Source organism: Oncorhynchus mykiss, chromosome 21, assembly GCF_013265735.2.
Source record: "Oncorhynchus mykiss isolate Arlee chromosome 21, USDA_OmykA_1.1, whole genome shotgun sequence".
In the NCBI taxonomy this organism is placed as follows: Eukaryota; Metazoa; Chordata; class Actinopteri; order Salmoniformes; family Salmonidae; genus Oncorhynchus; species Oncorhynchus mykiss.
In genome coordinates this window covers 57,499,890-57,512,627 of record NC_048585.1, presented here as the reverse complement: position 1 = coordinate 57,512,627, position 12,738 = coordinate 57,499,890, and the positions used below count along the sequence as shown (strand labels likewise).

At 43.2% G+C, this 12,738-nt stretch overlaps 1 protein-coding gene across 1 annotated transcript in view; it reads left to right on the top strand.

The window, feature by feature from the left end:
* The window catches only part of zmp:0000000660 (arf-GAP with Rho-GAP domain, ANK repeat and PH domain-containing protein 2-like), a 257,277-nt gene that overhangs the window by 24,157 nt on the left and 220,382 nt on the right, over positions 1 to 12,738 (top strand). Inside the window, exons 6-7 of the mRNA XM_036958269.1 lie at positions 3,059 to 3,460; positions 5,931 to 6,000. Coding sequence (XP_036814164.1) covers positions 3,059 to 3,460; positions 5,931 to 6,000 — 472 coding nt within the window. The remainder of the gene's footprint in view (positions 1 to 3,058; positions 3,461 to 5,930; positions 6,001 to 12,738) is intronic.

Below are 12,738 nucleotides of genomic sequence, written 5' to 3'. Positions count from 1 at the left end.
ATTCAACAACTGAGACATAAACTGAACAAGTTCCACAGACATGTGACTAACAGATATGGAATAATGTGTCCCTGAACAAAGTGGGGGTCAAAATCAAAAGTAACAGTCAGTATCTGGTGTGGCCACCAGCTGCATTAAGTACTACAGTGCAACTCCTCCTCATGGACTGCACCAGATTTGCATCAGTTCTTGCTGTGAGATGTTACCCCACTCTTCCACCAGGCACCTGCAAGTTCTCAGATATTTCTGGAGGGAATGGCCCTAGCCCTCAACCTCCGATCCAACAGGTCCCAGACGTGCTCAATGGGACTGAGATCCGGTCTCTTCGCTGGCCATGGCAGAACACTGACATTCCTGTCTTGCAGGAAATCACGCACAGAATCAGCAGTATGGCTGGTGGCATTGTCATGCTGGAGAGTCATGTCAGGATGAGCCTGCAGGAAGGGTACCACGTGAGGGAGGAGGATGTTTTCCCTGTAATGCACAGCATTGAGATTGCCTGCAATGACAACAAGCTCAGTCCGATGATGCTGTGACACACCGCCCCAGACCATGACAGACCCTCCACCTCCAAATCGATCCCACTCCAGAGTACAGACCTCGGCGCAAAGCTCATTCCTTTGACGACAAACACGAATCCGACCATCACCCCTGGTGAGACAAAACGGTGACTCGTCATTGAAAAGCACTTTTTGCCAGTCCTGTCTGGTCCAGCGCTGGTGGGTTTGTGCCCATAGGCGGTGTTGTTGCCATTGATATCTGGCGAGGACCTGCCTTACAACAGGCCTACAAGCCCTCAGTCCAGCCTCTCTCAGCCTATTGGGGACAGTCAGCACTGATGGAGGGATTGTGCGTTCCTGGTGTAACTCGGGCAGTTGTTGTTGCCATCCTGTACCTGTCCCACAGGTGTGATGTTCGGATGTACCGATCCTGTACAGGTGTTGTTACACGTGGTCTGAAAATGCGAGGATGATCAGCTGTCCATCCTGTCTCCCTGTAACACTGTCTTAGGCGTCTCACAGCAATTTATTGCCCTTGCCATATCTGCAGTCCTCATGTCTCCTTGCAGCATGCCTATGGCACGTTGATGAGCAGGGACCTTGGGCATCTTTCTTTTGGTGTTATTCAGAGTCAATAGAAAGGCTTCTTTAGTGTCCTAAGTTTTCATAACTGTGACCTTACAGCCTACCGTCTGTAAGCTGTTAGTGTCTTAACGACCGTTCCACAGGTGCATGTTCATTAATTGTTTATGGTTCATTGAACAAGCATGGGAAACAGTGTTTAAACCCTTTACAATGAAGATCTGTGAAGTTATTTGGATTTTTTACGAGTTATCTTTGAAAGGCAAGGTCCTGAAAATGGGACGTTTCTTTTTTTGCTGAGTTTAAAACGTCTTATGGCTGCAGGGGCAGTATTGAGTAGCTTGGATGTAAGGTGCCCAGAGTAAACGGCCTGCTCCTCAGTCCCAGTTCCTAATATATGCATATTATTATTAGTATTGGATAGAAAACACTCTGAAGTTTCTAAAACAGTTTAATTGATATCTGTGAGTACAACAGAACTCATATGGCATGAAAAAACCTGAGAAGAGATCCAAACACGAAGTGGGACATCTGAGGTTGGTCAATTTTCAACCCAGCCCCTATTGAATACACAGTGGGTTATTGGTTATGTTGCACTTCCTAAGGCTTCCACTAGATGTCAACCGTCTTTAGAAACTTGAATAAGGCTTCTACTGTGATGTGGGGCCGGATGAGAGCTCTTTGGGTCAGTGGTCTGGCAGAGGGCCAGGTCCTGGTCAGGAGCATTTCACATGATAACGACCTGCGTTCCATGGTATTTCTACAGACAATGGAATTCTCCGGTTGGAACGTTATTGAAGATTTATGATAAAAACGTCCTAAAGATTGATTCTATACTTAATGTTTCTACGACCTGTAATATAACGTTTTGAAGTTTTCGTCCGACGTTCGGCTGGACCTGCACGAGCGTTTGGATTTGTGTAATAAACGCCCTAACAAAAGTATCTACTTGGACATAAATAATGGATATTATCGAAACAAATCAAACATTTATTGTGGAACTAGGATTCCTGGGAGTGCATTCTGATGAAGATCATCAAAGGTAAGGGAATATTTATAATGTTATTTCTGATTTCTGCTGACTCCAACGTGGCGGATAAAAAATTGTTGGTTTACTTTTTCCGTAAAGTTTATTGCATGGTTTACTTTTTCCGTAAAGTTTTTTTGAAATCTGACACAGTGGTTGCATTTGTATTTTCATCGACATTTATAATGAGTATTTCTGTAAAATTATGTGGCTCTCTGCAATATCACCGGATGTTTTTGGAACTAGTGAACGCAACACGCCAATGTATACTGAGAATTTTTTTATATAAATATGAACTTTATCAAACAAAACATACATGTATTGTGTAACATGAAGTCCTATGAGTGTCATCTGATGAAGATCATCAAAGTTTAGTGATGAATTGTATCTCTATTTGTGCTTTTTGATACTCCTCTCTTTGGCTGGAAAAATGACTGTGTTTTTCTGTGAGTTGGTGGTGATAATCGTTAATCGTTTGTGGTGCTTTCACTGTAAAGCCTATTTGAAATCGGACACAGTGGTGGGATTAACAACAAGATTTCCTTATAAAACGGTATAAGATACATGTATGTTTGAGGAATTTTAATTATGAGATTTCTGTTGTTTTGAATTTGGCGCACTTTCACTGGCTGTTGTCATATCAATCCCGCTGATTTTTTTTATGGAAAATCTACATAAGCGTACAGAGGCCCATTATCAGCAACCATCACTCCTATGTTCCAATGGCACGTTGTGTTAGCGAATCCAAGTTTATCATTTTAAAATGATGTTAGCACAGCTGAAAACAGTTTTTTTTTATTAAAGAAGCAATAAATCCGGGAGTTGAGTATCTGGAGCATCAGCATTTGTGGGTTCAATTACAGGCTCAAAATGTCCAGACTGATGACTGATATACATGTATTGTTTGATTGATATATTAAATTCAACTCAATGTCACCCTATCCCACAGAAAGAAGCATGGTAAGATCAAGGAGTCCAGGAACAAGACACAGGTCCCTCTACCTACTTCAACGGTCCACAACCTCTATGAAGATGACTACTCTATAGTGGAAGAGTGCACCACCAGTTGGGAACTATCCAATCATGCTTGGCCTAACGCTGCTACGGCGACCCCGGAGCCCCTCCTCTCCGGCTCCCTGCCCGGCCCCGCCCTCTCCCAGGTCGTTCCCATGACAATGGTGGTGTGTGACCTCTACTCGGAGCCCTTTGACACGCTGGGTGGTCTAGTGAAGAATACGTTACCCGTGTTACCCGCGGACCACGCGGATAATATCTCCCCTTACGCCTGCTTCTACGGGGCCCCTAAGACCAAACTCAAGATGGGGTGGCTGGACAAGCTCTCACCGCAAGGGTAAGACCACAGGATGAAATAGAACATCACATAGTAGTATTCTATTATACTATTCTATTATGGTATGCATTAGTTGAAGCTCAGTGTTACATTGAAATTTACCTACCATCATATATGAGCCAATATCACACTAATGTCGGTGAAAATTCACAAATCAAATTGATTGGAGGTACACAACACACTCCTTGCCTATCGTCATGTGCCGTCCGGCTGTTACAGAGAACGACATACCGGATTTCTAACAGGGTCGTTAGCAATTGAGTTTTCTGCGTTTACCTAGCTCAAATTCTACATTTCGGATTAAAAACTAAACTATAGTGTCCATTTCAGTAACCTTTTGGATTTAAAACATTTTGGATTCAAATCGAATCAAATTGTATTTGTCACATGCGTACAACATGTGTAGACCTTACCGTGAAATGCTTACTTACAAGCCCTTCACCAGCAATGCAGTTCAAGAAATTGAGTTAAGAAAATATTTACGAAATGAACTAAAAGTGGAAAAAAAAAAAAAAAAAGTGACTAAGTTTGTAGGTGCAACCTTTTTTTTAGAATTTAATCGCTCTCACATGCACATTTTTGTCTCAATAATGTGCTACCTTTTTGTAGCATTTCTGACATCTTTTCAGCTGAATCTCAGAGCTCTAACTGGGTCAACTCGGTTGCTCGGCAACAACACAGCTGCCACATCCTGCCAGTTGTAAGAAGTGGCTGAGAACAAATCTAGGCTACTGTTGCTAGCTAGCTGTATGTCGGTATTCAAGCTGAGGATAATAAATAATTTTTTTTTTTGATTAGCTAGCTAATGTTATCTAGCTAACGTTTCTTGTCCAAAGTCCAGCAGCTAGCCTCTGTAGCTAGCTAGCTAGCTAACACCAGTCAGCTGAAAGCTATCTAATTAGCTACCGAAAACAGGCAAAGAAAGGTAGCAAGCTATATATATATTTTTTTTTATGGAAGGTTTGTTACATAAAAAACTTCAGCCACTAGCTAGTTAGAGCCAGATGAAAACAGCTGACAACAACAGCTCGACACAGAAGCTAGATAACGATAGATAGCTCACGTCCAAATGCCAGTCCTACATTTTCCCACAAAACATACCCAGCTAGCTACATCAGTTCAAAACCAACACCAGTGGTTCAGCACTAGGGGTGGGGGGAGGGGCTAATGCCCCTAATGGGGGTATATAAATGTGTAGGATTTACAAGCCGTATAAGGAACATGTAAGATGTGGCCCTAGTGTACAAGGGGGATCTTTTTGTTGTGTCTTTATGGCTGAGGTACACTTCAAAGGTCATTAACTTTGTAGTATATGGCCAATATATCACGGCTAAGGGCTGTGTCCAGGCACTCCGTGTTGCGTCGTGCTTAAGAACAGCCCTTAGCCGTTGTATATTGGCCATATGCCACACCCCCCTCATGCCTTATTGCTTAAATGTAAGAATATCACAATGAATTGAATTTCACCTTCTGAAAACAACAGAAAATTACTTTTGACTATCCATGGTAAATTCTAGCATACTTTGATAGTTAGTTCAAAACTGATTTGAGCTATTAGCCACCAGACCAGTGTTTAAACCAGCAACCCTTGCAGTTGTACAAGCACACCACCTGTGCCATTAATGCCCAGACCTTTTGGCAGAGGTCAAAGGTTACACTAACACTGCCTGAGGCAGACTTGGTTTTCGTTTTTTACATCTTTCGGTTTTGTACACCAGCTTCAAAAAGCTGAAAGTACAATATTTTTGGTTATTTATAATATATTTCAGAGCGCTTTAGATGTATAAATAAATCTCTACACTACACTTGCTTGTTTTGTCACATAAACTGAAATTAGGCAAACTATTAGAATTTTAGCAACCAGGAAATGGAGTTAGCGATTTTTCTGCATAGTGTACCTTTTTTAAAATACCCAGGCGTTGTAAGATCTGGTATGCGTCTGCAATGTAGTCGTGCAGGAACTCGACCAAGGACTACCCAGAATCCTCAAGTGGGTTAACAGAGCTTCTTGTTTCTGTTCTCTTCTGTTTAGGTGTGAGAAACCAAACCTTATTTTAGTTTTCACAACCTCAGAGCGGTTTCTTTACTTTATATTTGTATTTCTCTGCTTGTTTATGCTTTCATAGTTCCTCTTGCAACAAAAAAAAATCTGTCACTTCCCTTTTTTTTGTTTTGTGCCCTTCTTCTGAAACCACACGATTAGCATAGAGTTGTCAACCTGCCTTAGTTTGAGATGTTGAATATTCATTAATTTTAACAGCATAACCCACACCCTGTTTTACAGTACCATATGGCAGGCTTGTGTATGATACTATTCTACTGTACAGCATGAACTTGATTTAACTTGTCTTGTGGTTGGGTGGAGATGCTGTTCTGTGGTAGTGCATAGCAACACTTTTCATTTAAAAAATGTGTTTTGTTTACATTCATACTACTTTCAGCTCTTCAACTTTCCTTCTTTCACTTTCAGAAAGTGTGTCTTTCAGAGAAGATGGGTGAAGTTTGATGGAGAGAACCTCTCTTATTACAACAATGATAAGGTCAGTCGCACACACGCACGCACGCGCACACGCACGCACACACGCATACACACACACACACACACACCAAGTGCTTTCACCTCTAACGTTTTGCACGCTACCACTACACACACACACACACACACACACACACACACACACACACACACACACACACACACACACACACACACACACACACACACACCAAGTTGCTTTCACCTCTAACGTTTTGCACGCTACCACTACCACACTAACAGGCATGTCTTCTAATCAACCACACACGTTCATAACTTCCTCCTACACACACACCTCCACACATCACATCTTCAATTATCTGAAAGAAAGGTATTCTGTACCACTACGATAGTAGGTACAGTACCTACAATGAGGTCCAAATGTATTTGGACAGTAATAGATGTTTTGTTTGTTTTGGCGCTGTGGTGTAAAATGGGGGGAGGGGAGAAACTATGTTCAAAAAGTGCCTCATTTCTAAACAGTTCACCTGATAAGGATGAAAATAACCCTCAAATAAATCTGACAGTCTGGACTAACAGCATAGTAAAATGTATAATTTCACACCCAACGTGCTGAAGGAAAACAAAGAAAGACAAGTCACTGTCCAAAGACAAATACAGCACATCCACCCCTCTAATACATCCACCCCTCTAATACATCCACCCCTCTAATACATCCACCCCTCTAATACATCCACCCCTCTAATACATCCACCCACACATCCACCCCTCTAATACATCCACCCACACATCCACCCCTCTAATACATCCACCCCTCTAATACATCCACCCCTCTAATACATCCACCCCTCTAATACATCCACCCCTCTAATACATCCACCCACACATCCCCCCTCTAATACATCCACCCCTCTAATCCATCCACCCCTCATATCCATCCACCCCTCTAATACATCCACCCACACATCCACCCCTCTAATACATCCACCCACACATCCACCCCTCTAATACATCCACCCACACATCTACCCCTCTAATACATCCACCCACACATCCACCCCTCTAATACATCCACCCACACATCCACCCCTCTAACACATCCACCCCTCTAATACATCCACCCACACATCCATCCCTCTAATACATCCACCCACACATCCACCCCTCTAATACATCCACCCACACATCCACCCCTCTAATACATCCACCCACACATCCACCCACACATCCACCCCTCTAATACATCCACCCACACATCCACCCCTCTAATACATCCACCCACACATCCACCCACACATCCACCCCTCTAATACATCCACCCACACATCCACCCCTCTAATACATCCACCCACACATCCACCCCTCTAATACATCCACCCACACATCCACCCCTCTAATACATCCACCCCTTAATACATCCACCCACACATCCACCCCTCTAATACATCCACCCACACATCCACCCCTCTAATCCATCCACCCCTCTGATCCATCCAACCTCTAATCTGTCCACCCACACATCCACCCCGCTAATCCATCCACCCCTCTGATCCATCCACCCTCTGATCCATCCACCCCTCTAATCCATCCACCCTCTGATCCACCTAATCCTCTGATCCATCCACCCACACATCCACCCCTCTAATCCATCCAACCCTCTGATCCATCCACCCCTCTCATCCATCCACCCTCTGATCCATCCACCCTCTGATCCATCCACCCTCTGATCCACCCACCCTCTGATCCATCCACCCCTCTAATCCATCCACCCTCTAATCCATCCACCCTCTGATCCATCCACCCCTCTAATCCATCCAACCCTGTGATCCATCCACCCCCCTAATCCATCCACCCCTCTGATCCATACACCCTCTGATCCATCCACCCCTCTAATCCATCCAACCCTCTGATCCATCCAACCAACCATTGCATTGGGAAAGTGCACAGTGCATTCTGAAAGTACTCAGACCCCTTGACTTTTTCCACATTTTGTTACTTCACAGCCTTATTCTAAAATGGATTTAAAAAAATAAGGTATTAAGAAGAAAACTCAGAAATACCTTATTTACAAAAGTATTCAGACCCTTTGCAATGAGACTCGAAATTGAGCTCAGGTGCATCCTGTTTCCATCCTGTTTCTACAACTTGATTAGAGTCCGCCTGAGGTAAATTCAATTGATTGGACATGATTTGAAAAGACACCTGTCTATAAAACGTTTCAGTGCAAAAACCAAGCCATGAGGTCGAAGGAATTGTCTGTAGAGCTCCAAGACAGGAATGTGTCAGGGCACAGATCTCTGGAAGAGTACCAAAAAATGTCTGCAGCATTGAAAGTCCCCAAGGACACAGTGGCCTCCATCATTCTTAAATGGAGGAAGTTTGGAACCACCAAGACTCTTCCTAGAGCTGGCCGCCCGGCCAAACTGAGCAATCGGGAAGAAGGGCCTTGGTCAGGGAGGTGACCAAGAACCCGATGGTCACTCTGACAGAGCTCCAGAGTTCCTCTGTGGAGATGGGAGAACCTTCCAGAAGGACAACCATCTCTGCAGCATACCACCAATCATGCCTTTACCGTAGAGTGGCCGGACGGAAGCCACTCATCAGTAAAAGGCACATGGCAGCCTGCTTGGAGTTTGCCAAATGTCACCTAAAGACTCCCAGACCATGAGAAACACAATTATCTGGTCTGATGAAACCAAGAAGGTTCACCTTCCAACAGGACAACGACCCTAAGCACACAGCCAAGACAATGCAGGAGTGGCTTCGGGACAAGTCTGTGAATGTCCTTGATTGGCCCAGCCAGAACCCGGACTTAAACCGATCGAACATATTTGGAGAGACCAGAAAATCGCTTTGCAGTGACTAGGGTTGCAATGATTTGGAAACTTTCCAGTAAATGTCTGGAATATTTCTGGACTTTTTCCATGGGAAGTTAAGCCTGGGAATTTGGGGGTTTTTGCTTCAATTAATCAAAAATGTTGGCTTATAACAGTGAACCTTTTTTTTGTGGGATACACATAAGTTAATTCTAGATCTTGTGGCATATTTTGGTTAAAATATCCCCAATTCAATGGAATTGCAACCCTCTGCATGCACAGTGCATTCTTCCATCACATGTACAGCTGATTCTCAAGATCTTGCACACTAATGAGATGCTATTGAGCCCACACTACTACACTGTCTGAGCCAAGGACTACATGCTTTCTGGTTTAGAATACAATTCTGGGAGGGGTGAACGTATTTTATATGACATGCATTATTTTTTGTTAACTAGTAATAGTAGCCTAGAGCAAAGTGTGTTTAAATCATTTTTACTTAACACTTTCTGCTAGTTAGTTTTTGCTACCTTGAGCCTAGTAACTGAGGAGTGTTAATTCAACTGTGTCCATACATGTCTTGGACGTGTTTCTAAACATGTTTCAAGTTAAAACATTTATTTTACAAAGGAGTTTTTTTATCTAAATATTAATTTGTACATGGAATTGTATTTTTATTTTTTTTTACAATTAAAAAAAAAATCTTTACAGGAAAATGCCATGGGCACTATCTGATGTGTGGAGTCATTTCACTGCAGCTAATGTAGAACGAAAAGCTGTGTACATTTGCAAATACTGTGCCAAATCATATCTAAAGAATGCAACAAAGATGCAGAATCATCTGGCCAAGTGCATAAAGTTCCCTCAGTGCTAACATTAAGCAACCTCTGACAAAAGTCCCTCTACTTCTATTCAAGGTGAAAATGATGAATCAGACACCTTATTGATAGCAACAGCTCACGGTCCTCCTGGAATCAGAAGTTTTTTGACTCAATGGAGGAATGTAGTCAGAGAAATGCTGATGATTGTCTTGCTCGAGCTGTGTATGGAACTGGTTCACCTTTGATGCTCACAGGCAATGTGTATTGGAAGAGATTTCTGAATGTTCTTCGCACAGCATACACCCCTCCAACCAGACATGCTTTATCTACTCATTTGCTGGATGCAGAGTTCAACAGAGTTCAAGTGAAGGTCAAGCAAATCATAGAGAAATCAGACTATGATGGGTTGTCGTGGGCAAGGAATAATTAACTACATCATCTCCACTCCTCAGCCAGTATTCTACAAGAGACAACTGACACACCGGTCTCTACATTGCAGATGAGCTGAAGGGAGTTGTCAATGACCTTGAACCGCAGAAGGTATTTGCGCTGGTGACAGACAATGCTGCGAACATGGAGTCTGCTAGATCTAAAGTGGAGAAGTCTTACCCTCACATCACACACATTGGCTGTGCTGCTCATGCATTGAATCTGCTCCTCAAGGACATCATGGCACTGAAAACAATGGATACACTCTACACGAGAGCCAAGGAAATGGTTAGGTATGTGAAGGGTCATCAAGTTATAGCAGCATTCTACTTCACCAAGCAAAGTGAGATAAATGAGATCACCACATTGAAGCTGTTGGGAGGGGAGGGGGGGGGGTGTTGTCATCATGTTTGACAGTCTCCCGGAGCGGAAGGAATCTCTCCAAGAAATGTCAAAAGTCTGCCGATATGTCCAGCCCCATGAAGAGGATCCTCCTGGATGATGTATTTTGGGAGAGAGTGGTAAGCAGCCTGAAACCCCTGAAACCTATAGCAGTAGCCATTGCTCGGATTGAGGGAGCCAATGCCATCCTGTCTAATGTTTAGATTCTGCTTGCAGATGTAAGAGAATAAATCCGTACTGCCCTGTCCACATCACTGTTTCTCCAAGCAGAGGAAACTGCAGTTCTGAAATACATCAAAAAGCATGAAAACTTCTGCCTGAAGCCCATACATGCCACAGCGTACATGTTGGACTCCAAGAATGCTGGCAAGAGCAGCCTATCTGGTGCAGAAATCAACAAGGCCCATGGTGTTATCACTATCGTGTCTCGCCACCTTGGCCTGGATGAGGGCAAGGTTCTTGGCAGTCTGGCGAAGTACACTTCCAAGCAAGGGCTTTGGGATGGAGATGCAATATGGCAGTCGTGCCAACATATCTCATCAGCCACCTGGTGGAAGGGACTTTGTGGATCTGAGGCTCTTTCCCCTGTTGCCTCCATCATCCTCCAAATCCCACCGACATCAGCTGCGTCAGAGCGCAACTGGTCCTTGTTTGGGAACACACACACCAAAGCACGCAACAGGCTGACCAATACAAGGGATGAAAAATTGGTGTCCATCCGGGCACATTTGAGGCTTTTTGAGTCTGATAACGAGCCATCCTCAACAAGGTTGGAAAGTGACAGTGAAGATGAGGCGTCAGAGTCTGACGTTCAAGAGGTGGACATTGAGGAGGTCCATGGAGAAGACATGGAAGCCTGAGAGGAAGACAACCAAAGCTTTAGTTTCTAGACTATCATTTTACAGATGTATGTTGAAAACATTTTTGGGAGATGCGATGGATCGTTGGGGATCATTCAATATTCCCTTTCTTTTGTTGTTCAGTGAAATCATCCCGTGTCAAGAGTCAACTCATTTAATTGAAGTTCAGTTCGTAACATATTATTGTGATTTTTTTTTCTATTGGAAGGATTTATTCATTTGCAAGTATGTCTACTTATGATGAGGTAAAAACGTTTATGTGTCTGTCTCCATATGATATGGTAAATATATCCAATGCAAAAAACATCTATATTTTAAATGGTATTCATATTAATTTGCATATATTCCCGTTAATTCCCATATATTCCCATTAATTCCCACGGAAAGTTTACACCTAAGAAAATTCCCCAAAATGTTGCAACATTAGGTACAAAACCTATAGAGGGCTAGCAGTGACGCTCCACAGCCAACCTGACAGAGCTTGAGAGGATCTGCAGAGAAACTCCCCAAATACTGGTGTGCCAAGCTTGTAGCGTCATACCCAAGAAGACTCGAGGCTGTAATCGCTGCCAAAGGTGCTTCAACAAAGTATTGGGTAAAGGGTCTGAATACTGATGTGAATGTGGTATTTCCTTTATTATTTGTTATACATTTGGAAATATTTCTAAAAACCTGTTTTTGCTTTGTCATTATGGGGTATTGTGATGTCATTATGGGGTTTTGTGATGTCATTATGGCGTATTGTGATGTCATTATGGGGTATTATGGGGTGTGTAGATTGATGAGGGAAAAAACAATTTAATCAATGTTAGAATAATGCTGTAACTTAAAAGTCAAGGGTTCTGAATACATTCTGAATGCACTGTATATACTAAAGTATGTGGACGCCCCTTCAAATGAATGGATTTGGCTATTTTAGCCACACCCATTGCTGACATGTGTACCAAATCGAGCACACAGCCATGCAATCTCCATAGACAAACATTGGCATTTGAATGGCCTTACTGAAGAGCTCAGTGACTTTCAATGTAGCACCGTCATAGGATGCCACCTCTTCAACAAGTCAGTTCATCAAATTTCTGCCCTGCTAGAGCTGCCCCGGTCAACTCTAAATGCTGTTATTGTGAGGTAGAAATATTTAGGAGCAACAATGGCTCAGACACGAAGTGGTAGGCCACACAAGTTCACAGAACGGGACCGCCGAGTGCTGAAGCGCGTAGTGTGCAAAAAATGCCCAACACTCACTACCAAGTTCCAAACTGCCTCATGGAAGCAACGTCAGCACAATAACTGTTCGTCTGGAGCTTCATGAAATGGGTTTCGTTGGCCGAGCAGCTGTACACAAGCTTAAGATCACCATGCGCAATGCCAAGTGTCAGCTGGAGTGGTGTAAAGCTCGCCACCTTTGGACTCAGGAGCAGTGGAAACTCATTCTCTGGAGTGATGAATCACG